The sequence below is a fragment of the Lissotriton helveticus genome, chromosome 8 (assembly GCF_964261635.1).
Source record: "Lissotriton helveticus chromosome 8, aLisHel1.1, whole genome shotgun sequence".
Classification (NCBI taxonomy): Eukaryota; Metazoa; Chordata; class Amphibia; order Caudata; family Salamandridae; genus Lissotriton; species Lissotriton helveticus.
In genome coordinates, this window is record NC_136069.1 from 1,015,610,061 (window position 1) to 1,015,637,739 (window position 27,679).

At 43.2% G+C, this 27,679-nt stretch overlaps 1 protein-coding gene across 2 annotated transcripts in view; it reads right to left on the reverse strand.

Moving 5' to 3' along the window:
• CNKSR2 (connector enhancer of kinase suppressor of Ras 2) overlaps window positions 1-27,679 on the reverse strand; it is a 1,535,139-nt gene that overhangs the window by 425,617 nt on the left and 1,081,843 nt on the right. For both annotated transcript variants that reach the window (XM_078656116.1, XM_078656115.1), the window contains one exon: window positions 11,364-11,530. In XM_078656116.1, coding sequence (XP_078512242.1) covers window positions 11,364-11,530 — 167 coding nt within the window. The remainder of the gene's footprint in view (window positions 1-11,363; window positions 11,531-27,679) is intronic.

Genomic DNA, 27,679 nt, shown 5'->3' on the forward strand with positions numbered 1-27,679 from the left:
TGACTACGGTCGTTATTTAGATCTTGGTGGAATGAATACTCAGTCACAAACGTGATGTATATCTTGTCTTCTGAATTACGTTTTGCATAGGATATAATGGGACACGTTTGTGACCGAGTTTACCCTCTGCCAATATCTAAATTAGGCCTTAGGTTACTTTAACAATTTATGTGGGGTGTGAGTGGGCTCCCCCTGTGTTTAGTTCAGATACAGCTAGCCAATGACTATTGTAGTTAAGCATACAAAGGCTGTCAAAAAGTTAAAATGCAGGTTTTCCAGTTTAATAATTTTTTTTTCTTTTTCATTCGCTTTTGGTTGTTGTGGTGGTGGTAAAAGGGAGTTTGTAAAACTATATCTATTGCTATGCTGAACTGGCCTGACAGGCAGTCTTGCTGTGGCACATAGACCAGCTTGAAAGTCCCAGTCTGTTCTTTTACTTCTATTGGCTGTGTAGGCCCTAAATGACCCTTTCAAGATGGCCCATGAGGCAGTGCCGGACTTTTATACTTCCGGACAGGCCAGTCCAACATTTTACAGAATTTTTTTCATTTTCTTGCAAACCGATTATATATGGTATGAACCAATCTGAAGTGGCCTACTTGCGGTGCCCTAAAAACTCAATACACATAAGCGTCTGTTGCAAGGTGTGTATAATGTCTCAAGCATGCACACACACCATCCTACAATTGTGTGAGAGCATTTCTATATGTTATTAATGTATCTCACTGCGATTCACTTATATAGACTGTACTGTAATACAGTATTCTTGTTCCCTAGAGTGGATGTCATAATATGATGTTAACTAAAATGTGGTGAATAATTTATGAATACAACTGACGATGGTGATGGCATTATGACGAAACATTGTACAATTACTTATTTTAGGCTTTCAGTTTTCTTTCCATCATCTCACATGAATGTCTACTTAGATGTCTAAGCATGGGGAACAGAAAGGGTAGAATGAAAGGCATAATAAGATTCTATGAATTTTGGAATTTCAACAAAGTAATCTGTACTACAACTGAACATGAATTCAGGTTGTCATACTTAGTAGAAGTTATTCTCTTTTTCTTTATTGCAGAAAAGCTCTGATGCCTTCCAGTACTGCCAATGGTAATTAGAGCCTTCTGCAGGCGTTCCACCTCTTGGGGTGGTGTTCTCCTAAATATTGACTCAAAATAATAAATTTGACAATAATTTTGTGGTTAAAATATTGTGTCTATGTAAATACTTTGGACCAACATCTCAAAGGTTTTTTTACAATAGTATTAAAGTTTAAAAGATAATTTGCTATGTTAGCATTTTTATTATGTTTGTTTATTGAACGGAACTACGTTTTTACTTCAGTATTTTTATTATTGTGATGTTTATTTTTAAATAATATTATAGTAATGTTTACTTTTTTGATTTTCTGGGTTTATTGCGGGTTGGATGGGTAGTGTTTTTTTAATTATATATTAAATATTTTAATTGATTAATTTAATGTATACATTTTTCTGTTATTTATTTGTTTATATGTTTAATAAAGTTATCAGTTATTTGATACATTTTAGTGTCAGGTTATGGGGCGTTATGTGTTGGTAGTGTTTAAGTAAAATATATTTAAAATGATAATAATTGATTAATGTTTTTACTATACAAACATTGTATTTACATTTTTTAATCCATATCTTAATATATTCTAAATTGATAAAAATGTATGTACATACATTTTTGCAAACTAATATTTTATGTATTTTTATAAATATTGTTGTGTATTGGGGTTTGGGGCTACTGCTGTTTTTAACATGAATATTAATTGTTACTTCATTATTATTTTACAATTTAAGTTTGATTTTTTATATTTTATTATTTTAAATATTTTAATGTGTGTAGTACATTGGAGGAATGTATGGGTAGAGCTTTAATGTAAATAATTTAAACATAATGTATAATTTAAAAAAAAAATGAGATATGTGTGCATCATGCCATATTTTATTGCTTTTCTTTTATGTCTGTTTGCGAGGCAATCGTGGTTGAGGGATACTATAAAAAAAGTTTCATGCAATTCTGATATATTTATTATTTTTAAGATGTTTTGTATTTATTTTCATTTTTAGGGCATATAAGTTATTTAATTAACATTATAAAATATGTGTTAATGTTTATTTTATTTGTGTGTGTTGCATTTAAATCCCCAGTGTATGAACTTCCCCTAATGTTTGTTGAAATAGAATAGTAAGTTTAACGTATTTAATGTATGCACCTCACCCAGTGGTTTTTCGGCAGTTAATAGAATCGAAAATATGACCCACTTCAATGTATGAACTTTGCCTATTGTTTGTTAGACTTGATCTAGAAGAGTAAATCTAACTTCCCCCTCCCCCCAAGGCCACTTCCAATATTAGCTAGACTGGAGGTAGAATATTAAATTTGTTTGTAAACATGATAAATAATTATTGTTTATGTGGTGTTTTATTCTTTGACATAAACTACTCATTACATTTTTTATTTAACATTTATTTTCATGCGTATAATACAATTTGGGGAATTTATAATTTAATATTAAAATGTAATTTTAATTACTTAAAATGTTTTTATGAAGCTGTATATTTTTTTATATTGTGGAGTCTTGAAAGTTAGTAAATAATCTTTAACCATAATTCATTACGTTATATATATGGTTTAACAATATACATTTTATTAAAATATTGTAACTATGTAACTTGTCCCTTTTGCTCATCTTGACATTTATGAATAGAGATACAACTAAGGAATGAGCTCAAAGTACTTCACAAAACCCAAATAACATGAAACAAAATGACAGGAAAACAAAACTCTTAGAAGTATCCCATTGACACAAATAGACTGCAAGTAAAAGGTGTCATATGAAATAATTGTTTCAGAGAAGAATGCCCCAAGGTTGCTCCCAGCTGGAAACAGAAATTGGCATGAGTGAGTGGAAACAGCAAAGCAAAATAAATAGGTCTGGCTTTAATTAGCTTAAACATGCACACACATATATGCGCTAATACATAATGCTTTTTCTGCTGTGTCACTAGCAGGAATATATGGAGAGATAATTCACCATTGTTTTATGCCTAGTAGGGGATGGACAGCTGTGGACTTTTGAATGTTGCTTCTTAATAAATTTCCAGCCTTGAGGTAACCCACGAGGGAGCTGCTTTGTTTGGATGGGGTTCTAGTGGTGAGTAGGGAAGTTATGGGGCCTCTCTTGTACAATGAAAAGAATTTGTACTTGTAAAGCGCACTGCTGCCCCAGCAACGGGGCATCCTGGTGCTGTACTCACACCGCTGTGGAACCCTTCCTGGATTTTCCCTGTGAAATGTCCACTCCTGGGCACCCCCAAGGTGAAGCCAGGCATCCCAGCGCTGTTGGGGCCGGTGTGGAGATTAAGCAAGCTATTGTGCAGAGTGGGACCCATGATTAGAATAGGCACAGAGGCGAGAATTATCAGGTCCGGGGAAATTGAGCCCAAGACCCGCCGAGGCGGGAATTGAACCCTGGTCCCGGGCCAGACCTCTGCATCAGGGTCTGCCGCTCTAACCATTGAGCCACACTTCTCCACACAATAGACAGCTAATAAAATGTGCAGGGTGGAGAATACAGTTTCCTAATAATGTTCTGTAGTAGAAGAGAGCATGATGGAATGGCTTTCAATTTAAAAAGTAGTGCTTGAAAGATTAGGTAAGAGGGTTCAGGACAAAGTCAAAGTTTCAGGCCTACCTTGATGGAGTATGGGTCTGATGCAGGGGCCAGGTTCGTCCCTGTCTAGCTTTTTCCTCTTCACACTTAGATACTTTCCTGGTTCTTTTACTTATCAGCAGGCTCTGCAGCCGAGGTTCAGCGTCTGGTTGGAGTCTTGGTTATTGATAGGAGTTTTATACTACCTATGAACTGGCAATTGTAACTGTAGTGAATGAGCCTTCAATTCTGTGCCAAAAACTGTTATCTTTAGCTTTAGGCTCACAAGTTGCAGTTCTATTGTGAGAAATAAAACTCTCTAGCCCAAGACAAGGGTCCAGGTCCTAGGAGACTCTTCTTGGGGGCTAGGACTCAATCTCACAGCCTGCACCAGTGGACTCCAGGGCATGTCCAGTGGTAAGTGGTCAGCTCTGCACTTTGCAGGTGCAGGGTTTCTTTAGCTTTTTTTCAATTGAAACTTATCAGGAGGCTATCCAACTAGCAGCTGGAGTCCACTTTTTGGTCCTTGACACAAGTGGGATCAGGTCCAGATCTTGAGGTCACTCTCTCCATGAAGCCAACAGCAGGAGCAACTCTTCTCCTTCTGAAGTCCTGTCTTGGTTCAGCAGGTAGAGTCTTTCTTGGTGCAGCCTTCCTTTCTGAGGTCCACAGTTTCAGCTGGTGCTCTCCCTCATCTGTTGTTTCCAATTCCATTAGTATTCTGAGGCTGGTAGCCTGAGTTGGCACTTTTATGCCAGTTTCGAGTTTGTAGGAGGGGAGGACACCTTAACCAATGACAAAAAATTCAACAAGAGCAACTCTAATCGCTCTAACCTCATTTCCTGAGAGATTGACACGAAACAATCCCACTTCGGTTCTCTCTGCCCAAATCCAAGATGTCACTACCCTTCTTCCGTGGGTAGGAGCTATGGGCACACCCCTGGGTGTGTCTAGTATAATGAGCAATACCCACAGAAAACCAGTTCTGCAACAGGTTATCCCCATTTGGGTGGTGGGGATACAAACCTCTAGAGCGTGACTCCCATTGGCCTACGCTAGGCAGATGCCCCTTAGAAGCTGGGCCATCTGTGGCCCCAGCCCGGGTCATCCTGTTAGCAGGAGGTGAAACCCCCTCACACAAACAGGCTTCTTGTTGCTTTGCCTATTGAGCCATTCACACCTCCTGGGAGGAGGGGAGTCGGACTTCTCAGAGGACTAATGCTGTAGTGAATAAGAAACAGCTACTATACCTTTATAGTCACCTTTATATTAAGTTTTGTTAAATTATGTTAACGTTGGACCTAGCATCCTTGACATGGATTACCTCCTAACTTTTTGCCTTCAACCTTCCTGTTTGCTAACTTCATTTTTGCTGGCTTTTGGACTCTGTGCACCAGTGCTAAAGTGCCTATGGTCTTACTCTAAAATATGCTAAGCTTGGCTTTTATCCAATTGGAATTTGTAATTTACTGGCAAGTCCCTACTAAATTGGCACTGCCTTTGCCCAGTGCCTGTAAAGTAAATGTTACTAGTGGGCCTGCAGAACTGATTGTGCCACCCACTTAAGTAGCACTTTTAACATGTCTCAGGTCCTTTATTGCAGGATGTGTGTGCAGGTTTAAACTGCCATGTCGACGTGGCAAAATAATTATTTTGTAGACCCACACCTTCCTTTTCAATACATATAGGTCATCCCTAAGGTAGGCCCTGGACAGCCCAAAGGGCAGGGTGTACTGTATTTAAAAAGCAGGGAATGCACTTTTAGGTTTTACATGTCATGGAAGTGAAAAAAACTCTTACATTTGTTTTGACTACTACAAGGCTTACCTCTCCCATACAATAACATTGAAGTTATATTATTACATTTAATAAGCTGTAATTTCTAAATGGAAACAGGTAACTCTTTCATGCTTGGCATCTTTGAGATTGTGATAAATGACAATTTTCAAAATGCCACTTTTAGAAAGTTGGCATTTTATTGCTTTATCAGTTTGGTGCCTGCCTCTGAGTCATATGACCAGGCATGGTTGACAGCTGGGCATTGCGTATTTTTCCTAGACAGCCACACACAATAGGGAGTTTGGAGGTGCCTGGATGGATCATCTCTCGCAGAATGGGAGGGAGGAGCTGGGTACAATCCCACTCGCATTTGAATAGGCTGTGTCATGCCTCCACACAAAAGGCTGCATACCCCCTGTAGTTAACCTGTGCGAGGGTCAGGAAGGCAAGGCACCTGTGAGCTTCAAAGTCAGGCTTCTAGCAGCTTCACTCCACTTCAAAGGTGTAACTGGGTATAAATACTGGACTTCAGACACCAACTCTTCTGTACCCTTCTGGACAAGTGGATACTCTACCTGAGGAAGAATGGCTGCTGTGCTGCTAAAAGGACTGCTGGTCTGGTCTGCTGATCTGAAAGACTGCTTCCCTGCTGTGCTGACCTGCTGCCTCTTGACTGGGTGAGTAGGACTGGACCTACATCTCTTGAACCCAGAACCCTAGAGTGACTCCAAAGGCTAGTGAGTTGGCCCCCTGATATGAAGCCTCAGGGACATAACATGCTTCCAACATCCTTCCCTGCCAAGTGGTGCCACCCCAGTCCCGGGGCCTTGAAAGTGGACTTAAAGTGCTCCGTCACCTATAATGGATCCAGCAGATACAACGGAACACATGTATCTCCTCTGCGACGCAACCCTGAGCAGAACCGATGCATCGCTGTTGCTTTGTCGATTGGACCCATCGCAAAGACTGGCATTGGCGCTGCAGCCCACAACCTTTTTGTTACCGCAGCTGTGTGATGCATCCCCAGCGCAGATCCTTGCATCCCACATCGATGGGAGCCTCCATGACGATGCTGGACTCCACATCGCACTCTTGCCGCACCTCAAAATCAACACTTTGCTTTGGCTGCGCCACACATCTTCAACCCGGATCCTCACAACGCTTCTTAAACCATGATCTGAGATATGTTGACCAGCAGGGTTAACTGGGACACTAAAGCAAGCATGCGCTCCATTGTGGTCGTCCTGAACTTGTGACTTTGTCCTGGTCCTGTGTGACTCGATATCCACAGTTGGCACTTTTTGCTTTTTGGTGCTATTTTCCCTGTTGTCTTTAAAATTGAATATCTCCGGTTCCTCTGATTGGATTTTTGTCGTTTTGGTTGTGTTTTATTTATTAAAGGAAGATCTATTATTCTAAGATGGTGTGGGATCCGTTTCCTGTGTTTTTTATTTTACTGTTTGAAGTGTTGCACAAATACTTTGCACCATTCCCCTAAATTAGGCTTGACTGGTCTGTGCCAATCTACCAGAGTGTTGAACACAGGTTAATTTAGGTTTGACTTGTGCCTCAACCTGACAAGGATTGTGGTTGCTGCTTGACCAGGGCTCACACCCCAATCAACCAAGAACCCAATTTCTTAAAGCTAAATTTAGTGTAACAATTAATTAGATACCTTGAAGTGTTGGTTTTGATTGTCCCAAATGGAAGTTAGCACTTTGCGGAACCACCAGCCAACGGAACCACTAGCCTTGTTACAGTAAAAACAACAATGGGAAGTTTTCACTGTCAGGACAAATTAAACATAAAGGAAACATCCATCTTTTTAATATTCTGCACCCTGCCTTATGGGCTTTTAAGTTATACTTTAGTGGTGCCTTATATACATTAAAAAGGGAGGTTTGGACTTGGCAAAAAGGTTTATGTTGCCATGTCGAGTTAGCTTTTTAAAAGGTGCACCAATTAGGCTTGGTGCTTTAGGTCCCTGTGTTTCCAGTTTCTGCCAAACCATCTAGAGTTTTAGAGAAATTGTTTTAATTGGACACATTTGAACTATTTTTTGATTTATGCCAGAAGGCCAGTGTAACGCTCTTCCACGTAAAATGTGCTGAAACAATAATCCAGACAAAAAATAATTTATTTTTCAGTAATGGTGCTAGAAACTCCAAACGTAAGCACAGGATGTGAGGAAACATTCTGATTGGTACATGAAAATTAACAAGATGAGGAGAAATGTATGGAAAGGAAACAGCAGCGTCAAACCTGTGATCGGAATGGTATTTGAAAATGTTAACTCGTTTGTAAAGTTCATCACTTGCAAAAAGAAAGTGCATTTTGAGAAAATATTGGCATATTTGAAGCCTAGTTCAAGAAATCTATATTTTGTTTTAACTTCACAGGAATAAGTTATAATACTTGATTGTGGCTCACAATATATTAAACAAGCATGAAGATAAACTATTGTAAACGATTATTGCATCTGCTAAATGTATAACTTTATACATATAACAGAAGTTCATTGAGCACTCATGAAAACCAAAACATTTTATTTTCATGGTTAATGAGGTGATTTAGACACCAGCATACATGGCTGGCTTTAGCCCTGGTGGCGCCCCCTACGACAATGTAATGTAATGTAATGTAATGTAAGGTACACTTTTATAGCGCTACTACCACTCCAAGGAGTATCTTGGCGCTTAACGCCAACCTAAATGGAATAGGTTGAGGGGAATGGAGGCGAACTTTGGCACAGTACACTTGACACCAGTGCTCTACAAGCAGCGTCAGTGAGGGAAAACATCCAAGTTTTTAGGGCCTTTCTAAAGTGGCTCTCGTTGGCCATCAAATGGAGCTGCGGCGGGAGTCTATTCCAGGTCATGGCGCCCAAGAAGAAAAGAGATTTACCACCTTTGGTCGCCCAGCTTAAATCTAGGTGTTACCAACAAGTTCTGATTTGCAGACCTCCTCAGGAAGCGCATGGGCTGGTAACGTTTGAAGCCATTAGACAAGTATCTAGGCCCTTGCTGTTGGAGAGCTCTGAAGGTAATCAGAAGAATCTTAAACAGGATCCGTTTGCGGATCGGTAACCAATGAAGCGCCTTAAGCGCGGCCGAAGCAGATGACTTGCGAGGCCAGCGTAACACCAAACGGGCAGTTGCATGCTGGACCATCTGCAGCCTGTGGAAAACGGACTTGTTTGCTCCCGCATACAGGCCGTTGCAGTAGTCCAGTCTAGATGTTATCAAGGCAACTGCTACCATTTTCCTTGCTGACAAATGAAGAAGATCGAAAAACTTCCTCAAAGATCTAATAATATGAAAGCAAGTGCCGGCCACGGCCACCGCTTGTTGTTTAAAAGACAGCTGGTCATCGAATTTAATGCCCAAATTTCGAGCAGAAGAAATGGTATTTGGAGGGGCTTCCGCATCATCAGGCCACCAGTCTTTCGGGGAAAACAGATTTTGAGAGCCGAACGGCAAAAGTTCCGTCTTACCGGAATTACATTTGAGGTGATTGTTATTCATCCACTCAAAAGTAGCCTTTAGGCAGTTTTTTAGGTTTTCCTCTGCCCCAGACAGTTCTCTATCCAGGACCAGAATAAGCTGTGTGTCGTCAGCATATGATATTGTGCTAATCTGATAGGAAACGATTAGCTCAATCAGGGGCACCATATACAAATTAAAAAGTACAGGGCTCAGACTAGAGCCCTGGGGGACCCCTGAGCTGATGACTTTAGCTTCAGATTGAAACTGGCCCAGTACCGTGACTTGGCGCCTGCTGTTAAGAAAATTTCTGAACCACGCCAGTGCCACCCCTCCTATTCCTGCGTTAACCAAACGGTCCACTAAGATGGTATGTGAGACTGTATCGAAGGCCGCCGATAGATCGAGTAAAATCAAGACAGCCTTCTTTCCCTGATCCACAGCCATTCGTAGGGTCTCTGCCGTAAACAACAGGGCTGATTCGGTGGAATGTTTCGAACGGAACCCTGATTGGTTAGGGTGCAGGATGTCATTCTCCTCCAGAAAATTCGTAAGCTGGTTACTAACAAACTTTTCCGTAAGTTTAAACACCAAGGGGAGCAGGGAAATAGGACGCAGGTTGGAAAGGGTGGTCGGGTCAGGCAGAGACTTTTTCTGAAGAGGCTTGACCGCTGCAAGCTTCCATTCACTGGGAATTTCTCCCGAGGCCAAAGATGAATTGATGATGCTGTTAATAGTGGGATTAACCACCTCCACTAAGGCCTGCAAAACTGAAGGTGGGCACGGGTCAAAAGGAGATCCAGATTTGCTTGCTAAAATGGCTTTGTTAGTATCCTCTAAAGAAATTGGGGCAAATGAGTCCAAGTAGGGGGAGCTAGATAATGTCCTACCCAACTCCATCTGTTCCACATTCCTAAAGGTGGAAGACACAGGAGGAAAAACATTCACAATGTCCAAGATCTTGTTTTCAAAATAATTAGCAATGGCATTACAGAGAGATTGGGACTGGGGAATTTCCTGCGAGAGGGCTGAAGGATTAATGAAATGATTTACTATCCTAAAAATTTCCTTTTGGCCATTTCCAGGGGTAGATATCGTTTTCAGGTAGGGGGCTTTTTTAGCAAGCTTAATTACTACATGATATCGTCTTCTAGCGGATTTATAAGCATCACAGGCAACAGCCTCGTAGTTTCTACGCCACCTCCGCTCCAATGCTCTTACTTTACCTAACTCCATTTTTAGGGCTAACGAGAACCATGGGGCGCTCTTTTTACTTTTTGTGCCGCCTACATTTTTCCTGCGTGTTGGGACTAAAGAGTTCCCCACTGTAGTTATCCAGTTGCAGAATTGCTGATTGTCCGTGGCAGTGTGACCTGTTAGAATAGGCATGTTTTCTTTTAGCTTCTCTACCAGATCTAACCTTATAGGTAAATTCCTCCACACTGGTTTGCCTACGGTGTCTGTTTTATTCCTACTATTTACAGGAGCATTATGTTTCAAAGAGAGGTGAAATGGAATTAGATTATGATTGGACCATATTTGAGGGCAAGGAGATTTAACTATTAGCCTATCTGAATTAGAACAGATGCAATCTAAAACATGCCCTGCTATATGTGTGGGTTCCAAGGTGAGAAGGGTAAGGCCCAGGACATTAATAATGTCCATAAAGCAACTTACTCCCGGCTCTCCAGGGGAATCTAAATGGAGATTCAAGTCCCCTAAAACTGTGAAGTGGGCAAACCTAAGCGCCAGGTCACTCAATACCTCTCCTAGACTCTCTAGAAACTCAGTAGGTGACCCAGGGGGGCGATAAATTAGAGCACCAGAAAAGGTGAAAGAGTCGTGAATACCTAGGCAGAAGGCCATGGCTTCTGCTCCTTTAATGTCTGGCAACTCATGTATAGAACACTTCAATGTGTCACGATAAATAATTGCCAAACCTCCACCCCCACGATCACTTTTGGCGCCCCCACGTCCCATGACCGCTTCCTCGTATTCTCTGAATACCACCTGCAAAAGTGCCCCTCATCTTTCCTATCATAAAATATTACTAAGCACAGAGCCCCCCTGAGGTCACAGGGCCCCCTCCACTGGTCAGCGCCCAGTGCGACTGCACCAGTCCCACTGCCCTGAAGCCGACCCTGCATAAAAAGGGTAAAAACTGATAATGAACATGATTTACCAAAGCTTCTGGGTTCCATTGTGCTATTTTTATATAAATGTGTCCCTTAAACTCACTATCGTGCATTAAACCTCCACCCTGACAGTGACCCATCTAAGAAGGGTAGAGCAGATTGATTAACAGTTACTCAGCACTTCATTAGAGCCAATTGCCATGATCCATGCAAGACAGGATGCTGCACCTTAAAATGAACAGTTTGTTCAGGGTTCAAGAACCATTATGCGAATATTCTTACCTCTTCATTGGTGTACCAGTAGAGCGATGAATCCTTTAAGACAAACCAATATTTCTTCCATTTTTGTGAAAAATAACTTTTTGCGTCTTTCTTTTTCCAGAGCCAGCCTTCACACTCTCCGCGTCCGAGGTCCTTACAGGAGATCCGCCGTTTGCTCTTGCTAGTCCCTAAAATTGAGACCAATTTAAGAGCAAACTTAAATGCAGTTTCCAGTAAACTGAAGGCCTTTTTTTACTTTCATATTTTACCAATATGTTCACCAACAAACAACTCTGGGTAAGCACAGGAAACACTGTTTCCAGCGTTAGACTCGCATCAAAACATCTGTGGTCAACAAAACGTGCGTAATGCTTCAAGGCCCTATTGTAAAGAAAGACAACACGACTATAGTTTGCTATTGCTATTCGATACATTTAAGATGATGTAGCGTGCAGAGAAATGCATCATTGTTTCCTCCTAAGCACATCAGATTTCTGAAGCAACAGCGAATAAAAGGTACTTAATGACTCATGCATTTGTTCAACATATACTCCTCGGCATATTTCCTTCATTTATGACTATTCTTTACAGGATGACACACCGCATGTCACATAACTTTATAACAATCAATCATGAAATGCACTTGATTATCACTCACTAGGATAAGATGAGTCAATTGGCTTTACTTGAAAGGAACTAGCTACAGAAGGTGACATCCCTCACACTTGCTTTCCACAACCACAGGTGTGGAATGTGTGCGCATCTTGAGTCATTATGAGGATTATAAAATGATTCAGATTTACATATCATATTGGTGAATTTGGATTCTGTTATACAATTGCTTATGTCAAACTTTGTGTCGTTTGGGGAGACAATAGTTTGCCCGCAATCAACCTAGAGGTACCAGGTGAAAACCAATATAATTGAAAAGAAGCATCTTAGACCTGTCAGCTGTTGTGTGGTGTTCCCCTAAAGGTTTGCCTTCTCCCTCCTATGTTGCTGCATTTGTTTTTAGGGCTTTAGAACTCTGTGCACGTCACCACTGCAAACCAGTGCTGAAGTGCTTGTGCTCTCTTATTTATAAACAATTAAATTGGCTTACACCTGATTGGCACACTTAATTTATGTATAAGTCCTTAGTAAAGTGGTATACCATATACCCAGGGCCTGTAAACGAAATGCTACTAGGTGGCCTGCAGAACCTATTGTGCCGCCCACTTAAGTAGCCCCTTAAAAAACATGGCTCTGGTCTGCCATAATAGCCTGAACACAATTTTAAACTGCCAATTTGAATTGGCAATATAACCCCCTGTCAAGCTTTAAACCCCCTTTTGTTGCATATCAGTCACCCCTAAGGTAGGCCCACCAAGGGAGCCCATTGGGCTGGGTGCATTGTAATTAAAAGGTTGGACGTGTACCATCTAGTTTCACATGTCATGGTAGTGAAAAACTCCTAATTTTCTTTTCAGTACTGTGAGGCTTACCTTCCTTAGGATAATATATGGTTGGCTTATTGCCTAAGTTCCAATCTTTACACTGGAACAGGTAAGCATTTCAGTTTTGATGTCTGAGAAATTGTAATTAAAAATCCTCTTTAATGGCAAAGTTGGATTTTAAGTTACAATTTTGAAAATACCACTTTTAGAAAGTTTTGATTTTTACTGTCCTGTTTAGTGCTTGCAGCCTGTTCCTGGGTCACATGACTGGGTGCATTTGGCAATTGGACATTGTTTATTCCTCCCAGACAGCCACACAATAGCGGGATTAGGTTTGCTTCGATGGCCACACACTGGTAGGATGATGAGATGGAGATGGGCACAGCCCCACTTGCAATTTAATAGGCTGTGCTCTTTCTTCACAGAAAGAACTTGTCATCTCTGCATTGTTCATGTAGCCAGTTTCAGCCAGGGCAGGAGAGTCAGGAAACTTCAAGTGCCTCAAAGGGATTTCTCTAGAAATGTATCCTACTTCAAAGGAGGCACCAGGTATAAAAATATGACTGTCAGACTCACTTTTCTGGTGAGTACAGTAGTACGGGAAGCCTTGCTTCCATTTCTGAAGGTGACAGCAACTGACACGTTCATTGCTGTTGAGACAGCTGACATTAGAGTGGCTCCCCCTGAAAGACTTTATGAAATAGTGCTTTTAATTGAAGGTGACATACAGATAATATAAAAGGGGTATTTTGGGAAAATCTGACTACTACCTATGACATTTTGTTAACGGAGGCTGATTGGCCCCCACCCTTCATTCTGTCCGCTCCGAGAGGGAAGGAGGTAATCCTCCCTAGTTTCGCACACACTGTGCTGAAGGAGCGTGCCCTGAATTTTGCAGAAGAGTGGGCTAAGGTGCTTGCGCCGGCATTGTACCGGACTCAATGTGGATGGGACAAATTTTCCCCCAGGCATGAGATACCATTGCGTTCCATGCCACAGCCTAAACCCCAATATCCCATGCGATGTGAAGCGAAAGCTCACGTGGCGGAAGTCTTTGACCAATTGGAATATCAAGGTGTGATTGAAACGTGAGTGTCTCGGATGAATAATCCTCTTTTTAATGTGAACAAGCCTGATGGCTCATACCGTTAGGTATTGGATTACCGACATTTGAACTCTCATTGCCGGACCTGTGCGGTACAGAACACTCACAGTTCTTCCCTTGTGGATAGTCACGTGCTTAAACGGTTTAAGACCACACCTGACATATCCAATGGCTTTTGTTAGCCATAACCTGTCCTCTATTAGTAGTCAATGGACAGCTTTTGCCTGTTCCGAAGATTAGCTCTGGGCTATAAAAACGGTCCAGGAATCTTTGCCGCCCGCATAGTCTCTCTTTTAGAGAGACTCGACCCTGATGCATGCTCGTATGTTGATGACATTTATCTCACGGATGACGAATTATGGCCGCATCTGTGTCGTGTTGACCGCATCATTTGTATGATTGCGGACTTCGGTTACAAATTTAACTTTGCAAAATCACACATTGCAGAGTACACAGTGTTGTTCTTGGGCTATGAGCTCAACAATGAAGGTCGAGGTTCAGCACCTCACTTCCTGGAGAAATGCGCACTGCTGCGCACTCCAACAACTCTGAAAAACTACATTCTTTGCTGGGTTTCTTGAATTTCAGATGTACTTACAATCCCGATTATGTCCAGCGTATCAAGCCTCTTTATGCCTTGGTACAACCTACTTTCACCAAATCTTGCTGGCTGCCTGAACAGTCTGCAATTTTGCGATCTTTGCAGTCTGATCTTCTTGAATCTAAATACTTGCTGACTTGTGATAACCACACCAACCTGGTAATAAGAATTGTACCCGGAGCTGTGGGTTTCACGTACCTGACTTTTAATGAGGGTGACACAGTCCCTATTGCTTACAAGTCACACTTTAACACTTCGGCTGAAATTCGATTTTCCACTGTCGAGAAAGTTTTGACTGCAGTGCAGATGGCGATTCTGAAAGAGTGTGCACTGTTACAGGGGAAAAGCATGTAGGTTGTTACACCGTATCCTGCCTGGGAGGGGGTGACGAAAGCCAGTGTACCAAATTCAAAAGCTTTGCATCCACGTTGGATACAATGGGCCACATCCTTGATGTCTCCGGATGTCACGTTTGTCTTTGATTCCTCTTTGCAAACTCAGGAGCACCTGCAGTATGAATTTGTTCATCCGGCTCCTCTGACCATGCGCCTGCTTGAGGATTTCCATTATATCATCTACACTGACGGATCGGCGCAGCCGGCGATGGATTGAAAGCATGCGTATTCAGCAGCCTGCGCAATAGTGGTTGGTACTATGGTGAATGGAGAGTTCAAGTCCAATGTTGTGCATACACAGACATTAGGGGACTGTACCGCCCAACTGGCAGAGCTACGTGCTCTGGTGCTTGCACTGGAGTATGCTGACCCTTGTGTGACTACTCTTATTGTGAGCGCCTCTTACTACTGTGTTCAGTCTTACAATGACAATTTATTTTTTGGGACTCAGAATGACTATCGTGATTCCAAAAGGTAGTACGATTAAACACCAAATGCTATGGTTTCGAGTCACAGAACTTAAAGAACATCTGCCTCTCGTGTTTGTAATTCATACTCTTGGTCACCAACGCGTGTGGGTACACGCTGTTGTAACTGTCTTGCTGATGAAGCAGCCAAGACCGCAGTTGCAACGTATGTAGTCGCAGCAGTTACACGTTCCAAAACTAAGATTGATGATGACATATTGGCAGCTATTGCCGCAACAGATAAGGGAGATAATTACCCTAGAGGTTTCCCTTCTAAATACTTTTATCTTTTATGTCCTGATAAAGTTCCCTATGTGAGAATTAACGACGTTAGTGACAGGTTGATTCCCAACGCGGACCGCTGGCAAGCCTTGATATAGCAGCTCACGCGGGCATGGCCTTGGTTTTTGCCGGCGTGTCAGCTACTGTATCTCTCTTACCACAGCGTTACTGGTGGCGTGGATTGTACAAAAAGACGCATGATTATGTCCTTCATTGTGATATATGCCAGCAGATTAAACCTTCAACTGCTGCACGCCCACCCCAGACACAGTTGTACAAATCTAATAAACCCCTTGGGTGTGTTTATTTAGATCACTACGGTCCTTTCTCCTCAGATACTGCGTATAAGTACATCTTAGTTGCAGTTCATTCGTAAACCTGCTTTGATTGGGTGTGGTCACACCGAAGTGCTGATGCCCGCACTGTTATCAGGGATTTGGGTGTCTTTGTCGGAATTTTTGCATGCGGCACCTTTCATTCGGACCAGGGTCCAGCATTCGCCTCTAAGGCGTACAAGGATGCCATGGGTTCATTGGGGGTCCAAGTAAAATTTTTGGTCTCCATACAGGCCTGAGGGGGCAATTCAGTTGTGGAGCGGATGAACCGTGACTTAAAGCAATCCTTGACAGCTAGGGATTTAGGTACTGGCAGGAACTGGCTGGCCCATCTCTAAAGCGTTCAGCGTGCACTTAATAATCTCCCTAGAAGGTCTCTGGGTGGTCGGACCCCATATGAAATTCTCTTTGGCATCAAAATGTTTGTTCCGGACCTTGAGGGTCTAGACATAGTGGCGTCTGCCGCATCCTTTGACGTAGATGAACATTCTGCTGTTTTACAGAACCTACAAAAGACCAGAGACAGTCTTGCAAAGGAACACTTGCCCTCCACATCTGATGCTGCTCTTCAGATCCTGGTAGTTGGCTGGCTACCCCGAGTCGGTGACTTGGTCCGTGAGAAGGTGGAGAACAAGAAAGAGTTCGGCCCCTCATATCGTGCACCCGATCCTGTACTTGGAGTGCAGGGTACAAGAACAGTCATTTTACCACTACTTCCTGGTCGCAAGGAAAACAGGTACATTTGGATTGACAATGTCAACTTACAGCGAGTGGCCGATTCTTCTTAGTATGACTCCAGCGGTCTCTTGTGCAGCAATGCTGAGAAATTCTGTTTTGGCTCCGGCGAGTTCCAACAGGCCTGATGCTGCCATCGAGATGCATACAGAACAAATCCTTTATTAAATCCACCGGCTGGTGATCCCCTTGATGATACTGAGTATACATATCCCACAGATTTATTGACGCCTGATTTGCAAACATCTGCAGTTAACCAGTCACGCTTTTGATTTGACACTGAATCTACAAAGTCTCCATCGAAAATTTCGATTTTTGATGTTTGGTTTAAAAAACATTTTTTGATACACCCATAGACTTACATTTGGCTGGTGCTTTTTTCTATTTTTGTTATTCATGTTGATTGGATTTGTGTTTTTTTTTCCGTTTTGTAAATGGACACTATGTTAAAGAAAGAACTTCAATTAGACTAATTGATGGAACTTTGGAAACCAACTCCTCATCTCACATCATGAAGAGGGACCAGACTTTTATTAACATTACAGCTTGGCCCGTTTTAGATGGAATAGTATTGGATGCTGTTACATTTCAGATTCATGGCCCCACTGAGGTTATAAATGTTCCCAATGTCCTACGTGTTTCGATGGGAGATGTAGTTAAACAAAATATACGTTCTGATGATTGGGATGCCCAGGCCGTAGAGGCTCTGTTTTCTGATTTGAAATTTTATGTTCCCTTTGACTCTGAAAATTTGTATTTAGACTCAGCCAATTATGCTGATTTGTTTTGTCACCAACATTATGGCAATCATTTTCTGCACAAAGCAAACACATGTAGAAATGTGGTTAACTACACACAATGGGAACATTGTCCAGCTCCCGTTGAGGGCAGCTCAAAATCACTTTTGAAAAAGTTTACATATTTTACTGACTATAATCAATCGGAACCTGACTCATTTTATTTTAAGATGACTGCTAAGTCCTCTTCCAAAGTTAGACTTACCCACACTAAATTACTATATTCTAAGTCCTTTCTTGACCAATTAGCAATGGGGGGCTATGATATGTGAAGAGATACTAATGATCGTCAATCTGTTTTGGGTTCAAAAAGTTGGCAAGTACAGGGCACTGAAGCTTTGCATCGCGCATGCCTCATCCCGAACCATATGTTGTTTTTGAATTTGACTATTTCACAAACCACTTGCTTTGGATTGGCTACGTCTAAAAAAATAAATGCTCCTTCTCGTCCTGGTTTGGGAGAATACCCTACATGGTACAATCACACCGATTTGTTCCTTAGTGAATTACAGTCTCTGCTGCTAAATTCATCTTTTTACATTTCCATTTTTGATTCCCTAGGTTGGTTGTTATGGCAAAAAAGTTCTGATTTATGCCAACATTGTTTTTTGGGTCTGGCCCCTGGCTATACACAGGTAAGGGGGTATCCCTGTTTTGAAATTGACCATACTGTTACTACCTACTCTGTAGGCAAATTATGTCAAAATTGGCTCAAACATTCCATGTTAGCATCATTTGCTCCATTTGTCCAAATTAATTGAAGATGTTGATCTAAATGATTTTGGTAAAGGCCCTGCAGCAGGCAGGTCAAAAAGATGACTTTTTGGGTTGTATGCGGTTTACAATGAAGTTTGGATACTATCTCAAATAGAAGCAGCTTCTAGATCACGTGCAATCGTCCAGGCTAATATGGAAAAAGTGCTTGCAGTTGTTGATAACAGCATTAACACCCTTACTTACCAAATTTACACATTGAATAATATTGTTTCATCTGTTGTTGATATCGTACAGGATGAAGTGTCTGTTTTGTATCATGGTCAAAATCAATTGCGTTCCATTATGCAATTTGCTTGGACATTGGAAACATTAAAGGCTGGTAAAGTGCCTTGGGACTACATGAATACCTCCTCTCTATTTTTACTATTTAATCTGACTGTGAAACAACAATTCATGTCTATGAAGGATGCTGCGTATTCACTTTTGCATATTGAAAAGTTAGAACCATTGCCTTTTTCTGTTGCAGAATATAATTCAGCAGTATGGCTCATTCATGGTTTGATAACATTGCCTTTTCCACTATTTAAATTCGATTCATGTATGAAACACTATGCCATAGGCAGATATGAACCTTTGGGTATCGCTTATCTCCATGAAGTTTGGTCTCTGCCATTCACCTATAGGTGCCTGAGGGAGGGTAAAGACGTTTATTTTGAAGGGTGAAGATTGCACTTCAACACCTGATCATTCATTACTTTGCAGCAATATACAATTGCATGGCTCGTGCAATTCTGATGCCCCAAATTTAGCATGCATTTTAAAAGGAAATCCTGTCCCCGCTGTGACTCCGACTTTCACATTGCTAGCAAATGGTAGTTATTTGCTTTTAAATAATGAAGATTGCTGTGGTATGCTGGCAGGGATTCCGTACATTCTGACTGTCTCCCAACATGTAGTTTGTTGCAAAAATGTGCATTTACCTTCTCCGCACGGGAAGCTCGATGTATCCATCTGGCCTTCCACTCCGACCTTGAAAGCAGAGTTCAATAAGATAAGTCAAAAAGAAGTCGCCCTTACTTCTTCCCGTTAAACATTCGTCCTTCACCGAGGTGCATGCCTTTTTGAATACTGATCTCCCCCTGCATTTCGGTGCCTAGATTCACATTATCTTCAATGCCTCGTCAACCACAGGCTTGGCGCACTTTTTAAAATTGTAAGTTCTGGCCTTGTATAACTATATTTGGTGTGATACCGGCATTTATTCATTCTATTTTTTACAGCCTCTTCGGCGGTTTACCGTTGAGTCTTGTCTTGGCTGCCGGTGTCCTGCTGTTAATTTGCTTGCTCAAAAATGGCTGCACAATCTGTGTCACACAACGACCTGCCCCGGCTGCTTCAGCTTCATAATCGGATGCTTGAATACTATGGAGCGTTACCGCTGGCTACTCTGAGTGTGGCGTATGGATTATCTTTCCGGTTTTCATGCTTTACATGCGTGCAGCCTGTCTTCCATTGTCTGGATTGCCATTTTGAATGCTTTCTGGATTTGTGTCTTTGCAACACGGTCTCTCCTAACCCAGAATATAATCTACTATTGAGTCCCTTAGTTGCTCATGAGTTAGACTGTTCTGGTATTGGAATAATGGCCTGCACAGCGGCACATGGAGTCCTAGGTAATCGGAATATATGGGATGCAGCCCTTGACACGCAGTTATCTCGAAGAACACCCAAGTTGTCCTCTGATCATGCTAGAGGCTCCGGCTGTCGAAGAACATGTGTGTTCCTTCCCATATTTAAATTGGATGGCTGAAATGTTTTCGGATGAAAACAATGACTTCCTCTTGGAAGCAGTTGCAACATACTGTGCTTATACGCTTTTGGATTGAAGTGGTATCGACTTCAAACTCGTTTTTTGGGCTCATGATTTTTTTTCATTTATTTTTTACTCTATTGACATTCTATGCTTTGGGCACAATACAACCCCTGCTTGATGTTGAGTGAAAACAATTTTTGTGGTTACTAATTCGGAATTTTACTCCCAATTGTCCAGTGTGGCAAATTTTGAACTTGGTTCTGTCTCACTTGAACCAGAACTATGTGTTCCAAATTTCCCCCCTTTCTGTGCGTGTTCCGATCAAGGGAGGTTATAGTGAAGGCAGGTCCCTGCTTGCGCTCATTGCTATGTTGGCATGGGCTTATTAGAAGTTTAAACCCCATTTGGCCCTTTTGCTGCTTTTGTGACTGTTGTTGTAAGTTAGACTGCATGAAATTCTTCACATGAGAATGGCTTGTTTTTAAATATCCCTAAACTTGAGTATTGACCTTAGTCTGCACAGTGAGTGCTGAAGCCTCCAAGGTTATCATAACAATGTTAGGTGTAGTTTGGGCAGATCGGCGCATGCTCTAGACATAACATGCATGCAGCTGCAGCTAGCTGAAATCCTGACGTCTTTAATATCACACTGCCTGCATGCATGATTTGAACACTTGGAGAAAATCCGTTTCCAGAGAGAGAGAGCTTTTGCAGATCCTGATGTGATTCACTCCTGTTGGTCTTGGAGGTATGGGGTTCCCCATTCAAGTCTAAAAGACCTTCTAATATTATATAAAACATAGCTCCTAGCTAGGGAGGGTGGCATACAAGGCACTATAGGACCTGTTTCCACTATCATTCTAATATGATTTCTTCTTTTGCGATTTATTGAATTGTAACAATGCTGATTATATTATTTTTAATCATATGCCTGCTTATGTTAGCAAAAATACTGCATCTTAGAGCACGTCGTTAAAATAAACATTTTAAACTTTATTGTGTCTCTTTTTACCCATGCTGTGGACTGGTATGAGAATATAACGAAAGAGTGTTCTTGATTCTCACCATTCCTGAGTGTATCCTAAGTCGCATGTTCTGGGTTGTCTAATCATTGGTACCTTTGCTATAGGACGAAGAGCTAATGAGACCCTGATGCTAGTCGGTTAGAGGGTTCTAGGTACTAAGGTGAGTCTTTTGGTCCACCACAATTCACTGAGGTCCTGGGTCTCTGTGCTCAGTTCCGTGTAGGAGCAGAATCCCTGCAACAGTATGGCCACTCATTTTGTGCAACACAGTTGTTTTGAACAAACAATATCTTGTACCTAGCAACATTTTCTAAAGAGAGCCCTGCAATCTGGTCTCTGTAGATGAGTTTCTTTCAACATAATAATCTGGGCCCATTATTCCTTTGATGTTCTTACATTCAATATTTTCCTTGATCTCAATCATTGACATTTTGAGTAATAACTGTTGTCTTGACCCCCTAGTAGAAGCCAGTTCTGGCCTCTCACTTTCACATCTCATATCCCTTCTGCAATGGACCTGACGCTTCACACCCCATTTAGCTGCAACTGATTTCCTAGCTAATCCAGAGGTGTGTCCTAAGGATTTTTGTGTGCGTGTGTATTTTCTCCCTGCATGCTCCCCACCTAACAGTGGTCTCGGAATGGTGATCTAGGAATGGGTATACATATCTAGGGGCATGATTTATCCTCATTTTCAAGGTGTAGCGTCCTTTATGCATGCTTTTCTGTGCTATTGAGAGGTTGCTTCCTCTATCTATGTCTGATGAAGACACTGTTACAAATGAGTTAACCATGTCAAAACATCAACGTATTACTCTGCTGGCTTCAAAATACTTTTGTATTTAACATATACTTTAATTCTCAAGTTGCAATGTTGAGAACTTGATATTATTGGGTCAACAGTGTATTTAAGGAATATTTTATAAAACTGTTCAGAAGCACACATTGATTTTACTTCTGTCACCAATCACCTATCCCTTAGCCACTTTTAGGAGCCCCTATTTGTCAATATTGACTGTATTTTTACTTTGACAGCTATTAAAACTCTGTCCAATTTTCTGAAAGAGGTAGGTCTCTCCCCCTCCACACAGCACCGCCTGTGCCCATTCTCTCCCTCGCTGCCCCCGTGTCTCTCTGTCCGGTTTCCCTTCTGCTCCCCTCGCTGCCCTGTGTCTCTCTGCCCGGTTTTTCCTTCTGCTCCCCTCGTGGCCCTGTGTCTCTCTGCACGTTTTTGCCTTCTGTTGCTTAGCTGCCCCTGCATTTCTGTGACCTTTCTGCCTTCTGTGCCACTCATTTCCCCCCGTTTTCTGTGACCTTTTCTGCCTTTTCTTGGGACCTTTCAGCCTCTGTGCCACTCGTTTCCCCCATTATTTGTGACCCTTTCTGCCCTTTCTTGGGACCTTTGTGCCCTCTGTGCCACACGTCTCCCCATGTTTTTTGTGACCTTTTCTTGTTTCCTTTGTGCCTCTGTGCCACTCGTTTCCCCCTGTTTTTTGTGCCCTTATCTGCCCTTTCCTGGGACCTTTCTGCCTCTGTGCCACTCGTTTCCCCATGTTTTTTGTGACCTTATCTGCCCTTTCCTGGGACCTTTCTGCCTCTGTGCCACTCGTTTCCCCCTCAATTGTTGTGCCCTTTTGCCTTCTGTTTCCTTCGTCGCCCCTCGCCACTGCGTCCACTGCGGCCCCGCCCCCTGACTGCTCATTTGCTGACCCCACCTCCTGCCTCCCAGCTGCTCCTCCCTCCCACCTCCCCATATAGGTCGGCCACTGCGTGCTGAGGAGAGCGACCCTTGACCCTTCCAGGTAGGTCACTCCCCCTCCGCACAGCACCGCCTGTGCCCGTTCTCTCCTTCGCTGCCTCCGTGTCTCTCTGCCCGGTTATCCCTTCTGCTCCCCTCACTGCCCCGTGTCTCTCTGCCCGTTTTTTCCTTCTGCTCCCCTCGCGGCTCCCGTGTCTCTGCCCGTTTTTGCCTTCTGTTGCTTAGCTGCCCCTGCATTTCTGTGACCTTTCTGCCCTTTCTTGTGACCTTTTGGCCTCTGTGCCACTCGTTTCCCCCGTTTTCTGTGATCGTTTTGCCCTTCTTGTTACCTTTTTGCCTTCTATGCCACTCTTTTCCCCCCTGTATTCTTGTGACCTTTTGGCCCTTTTGTGACCTTTCTGCCCTCTCTGCCACCGTTTCCCCCTCAATTGTTGTGCCCTTTTGCCTTCTGTTTCCTTTGTAGCCCCTCGCCGCCCCCGCCTCTGCGGCTCCACCCCCCTGACTGCCCATTCGCTGCCCCCGCCTCCCAGCTGCTCCTCACTCCCACCTCCCGACACATGGCGGCCGCTGCGCGGTACCGCCGCTGGTGCGCTGCAAGCCCGTCTGCGTCCGCCCGCATCTAGACCCGCCCAGCGCCAGAACCCCTGGTCCCCGCACCCTCCACGATGACCGCCGCCACTACGACGCCAGCACTCTGCACGCTCTCAACCCCGGACGCACCCACAACTGCTTCAAGGCTACCCCGAAAGGCACACACAGTCTCTTCATCTGCAGCTACACCAGCCACAGAGCCGATGAACCACCCGCCAAGAAAGACCTCAACTACATCCGATGCATACTACTGAACACCCGCTCCGCACGCAAACACGCCGTCGAGCTCTGGGACCTGCTCAACACAACCTCCCCAGACGTTACCTTCCTGACAGAGACCTGGTTGAACAACTCCTACTCACCCGACATCGCCATAGCCATCCCAGATGGCTACAAGACCACCCGCAGAGACCGAACCAATGGAGTCGGAGGAGGAGTCGCCATCGTCCACAAGAACAGCATCAGGGTCTCGACTAGCACCGACGACGTGCTCAGAACTGCCGAACACATGCATTTCCAGATCCACACAGACCCCAACTCCACCCTCTGAGGCACCCTCATCTACCGCCCCCCCGGACCCTGCCCCCAGTTCAGCGACTCCATCACCGACTTCATCAGCACGCACGCCCTGACCTCCACCGACTACATCCTCCTGGGAGACCTGAACTTTCACCTTGAGAACAACAATGATAACTCCACAACCCTGATTGATAACCTGGCCAACTTCGGACTGAGACAACTCGTCTCAACCCCCATCCACTCTGCCGGCCACACGCTTGACCCCGTCTTCTCCTCAAGCCCGCAGGTCTCCGTCAGCCACACCAACCAACTCCTCTGGACCGACCACCGCTGCATCCACTTCACCTTCCAGAAACCCACCACACACCACCGCACCCAACAGATCCCCCGCCGCTGCTGGAGCAAAATCAACCACCTTCAATGCCGCAGGTAGAATAATCACAGGAACCAAGAAATTCAATCACATTTCTCCCGCTCTCAAGGAACTGAAATGGCTCCCAATTGAACAACGAGCCAACTTCCGAACAGCATGTCTTACGCACAAAGCCCTTCACACAGGCAAACCAGAATACCTGGCCGCGAAACTCAAAAGGGCCGGCCAGTCCAGGAATCTCAGAAGCTCCAACACGTTCCTTCTCATTCCATTGAAATCTCGGAAACGCAAAACTATAAGGTAATCCTTTGCGGGAAATGCACCCAAGATCTGGAACTCTCATCACTCCCCACATTAGAATGACCTCCTATTTCCCGAAATTCAAGACTTTACTCAAAGCCCTCTTCCTTGAGTGCACCTGAACTTAATGGGAAGAACATAGCACCCCCCTGTGGACCTAATGATCTGTATGGTAATGTTATTTACAATGCTCATAAGTTGACCAGATGTGGATTCTGCCTTCGCCGTAGAGGCACATTGTTGTACCTGATGAGAAGCGCTCTGATACCCTTGGGTCCAGCTAGCGCTATACAAAACTTATAATAAATAAATAAATACATAAATAAATATGTTCTGTGAGAAATGACCTCCTCTTGTGTGGTGTACCCCCATTTTTTTGCCTTGACTGTTTTTGCTGGCTCTAGAAACTGTGTAATTTTCCATGCTAACCAATTGTTAAGTTCCTGTGCACCCCCTTTCAACATGTTGAACTTGACATACCCAATTGGTATAGTTAACTTATCTATAAGTCCCTACTATATGGTACTAAAGTGCGAAAGAGTAATCAGGACTGCAAGTTAAATGTTACCAGTGGACCACAACACCTAATTTGCCATCCATTACAGTGGTGTTAAAACAGGACTGCTGGCCTACCCTCTGTAGCCTAGTTGGGTTTTTTAAACTGCAAATTCAACCACTGAAAATAAAAATTTTTGACAGGCCTAACCTTGGGCCAAACCTTCCATTTAAATATCAATAAGTCCCCCCCAAGTAGTCTTTACTTCCCATAAGGCAGTGTGCATGGTGTTTCAAATTATGACATTTAAAATATTAATGTTAACATGTCCCTACAGTGGAAGGGCTCCAACAGCTATTTCACTGTGGCAGCGTTAAATGTAATCATAACAACTCCGGCTAGGACACTACGCCAAAATTAATCCTTGGACGTTTTGAAATATTTGTTCCAAACCATATTCAGTTGGATCTGGAATAAATATTTTGTAAACAGAACTAATAGTGAGTTACCTTTCCTTTGCCTAGAGCCTCTAAAGGCCCATGTGAAGCGCTTCAACTGCCACCAGGCAGCTGAATAGCCTCCTTGATGATATATGCACTTGTTTCCACAGCTGAGACAAAGGCCTTGGGGTGACAAGGTGTTTTGTTTCTTTGCCAGGATGGCCATTTGGGCTGTGCCCAGTAACTTGATTAACTTCAAAGAGGCCTACTCTGTCACAGGCAAAAGGCAGCTGACACCTAGGCAGGGCCCTTCTTTGTTCCCGTTCAGGAAGATAGCAATCTCAGTGGAAGATGAGCTGCCCCATGAACTGGTTTAGAGTGACCACAGAGAAGGCGTTACTCAGCTCTTTGACCATACCTCTGTGGTGGTCAGGCTCTGCTCAAAGGGAGAAGGGTTTCATAATCTTGGATTTAGACAGAGAGAGGCTTTTTTTGGAATGTTTTTAGTAGGTTGGACAATGAGGCTTGCCAAAGTGGGCAAGTTGCTCCCTGGAATTGTTACCCTATTAGGGAGAGGACAGGGGTCACCCCCACCCACAGGCTGGTGCCAAGTATAAATGTGACACCCACTGTGCCACCTCAAAACTCTCTGGACCTCTGGAAGAAACAAAGAAGATTGGCCCTGCTGTCTGTGGCCTACAACACTGGACCTGATCTCCCTTTTGTACCCAGGACAAAGAGGTGGTCCCCAAAGTACTCAACATGTACAAGCCTTTTCTACAACTGCCCAGTTGACCAGTTCCTGCTGGACCTGCTCTGGACCCTGCTGCTGGCCTCTGCTGCGTGGAAAATTGACCACCAAGTGCTGAACCCAAAGTCCTGGACTCTTGGCTGCTGTCAAGGTGTACTCAACCTAGGTTTTCCTGAAACCTGGGGCTTAGAATAATTTTGTTCCAAAGACCTATGGAAGTGCAGGACCAACCTGCTAAGTCAATCTGAAACAAAGATGCAGGTTTCTCCTGCCCTGAGCTTTTCCACAGCAGCAAATTTGGTTCAGCGGGACCTCATGGAGAAGGTATCCTGCTTTGTGGAGCCTTGTTCAGCTGCAGTCTGCAGCCTTGCCTCGTTGAAAGAATCGGAGTTTATAAAAATTTGATTGAATCTAAGAGTAGAAATCTTCTCCGGACAAAGGAGTGAAAAGTATTTACATGGCAAAGGACCTTACATCGGCATGAATTTCTCCCGGGCAGACCTTTTCCACCAAAACCCTACAGCTTCCCCAATACATTGCTCAAAGGCTATCTGACAACATGAAGCCCTTTTTGGACACAGCCTGCTGCCTTGCCCCACTGCGGATTTTTGACTTCTATTTAAGAGACAAAATCAGAAGATTAAACTTTCGACTGAGTCAAATCTAGTTGTTGTGTCTGACCTGTTCTCCATCGCTATTGGCCTTAACTTTCTCCCAGGCAACCATCAAGCACAACCTGATGGCAATGGTTGGTGCATAATGCTTTTTGGCTTTATGTTTATAATTAAAGTTTTAAAATTCACAACTCCAGTTATCCTCATTGGCTATTTGTCATTTTGTTGTCATCCTATTTATTGAAATGTACCTGATTAAAAAAAAAAATGGTTCTGGATTTTTCTTGTGTTGTGTTTTGACTTTATCACTGTTTTGGTTCTGCAGAAATACTTTACACATTGTCTCTCAGTTAAACCTGTCAGCTCTATACCGTAGCAATTAGGGGATTGAGATCAGGTTAATTTAGTGACTTTAAGGGTTAGCCCTGACAAGGATTGCGCTTATTACTTGAGGTAGGTATTCACTCTCCTTAACTAAAACTCCAATTAATATATTACATAGGCCCAGTGAAGCAGGTATTTGGCAGTTTAAAACGTGCTTTAATCTAACAGAATAAATATTTCGGCTTTAAGAGAGAGTTGGAGTTTGGGACCTCTTTAGAAATTAAGAGATGCAAAATATATTGATCTAAAAATAACCTTGGGGGCAGCTCATTCAGGTGCAAATGGGAGTAGCTGCTTTACAGCCGCTCTGTGTTTTCCGCGTGCAGGCGGCACCCGCCTGCACATTTGAAGGGGATTAGAGATCCCCTTGCAGGTGGGTGCAGTGATGTCTGGGAAGTCCAT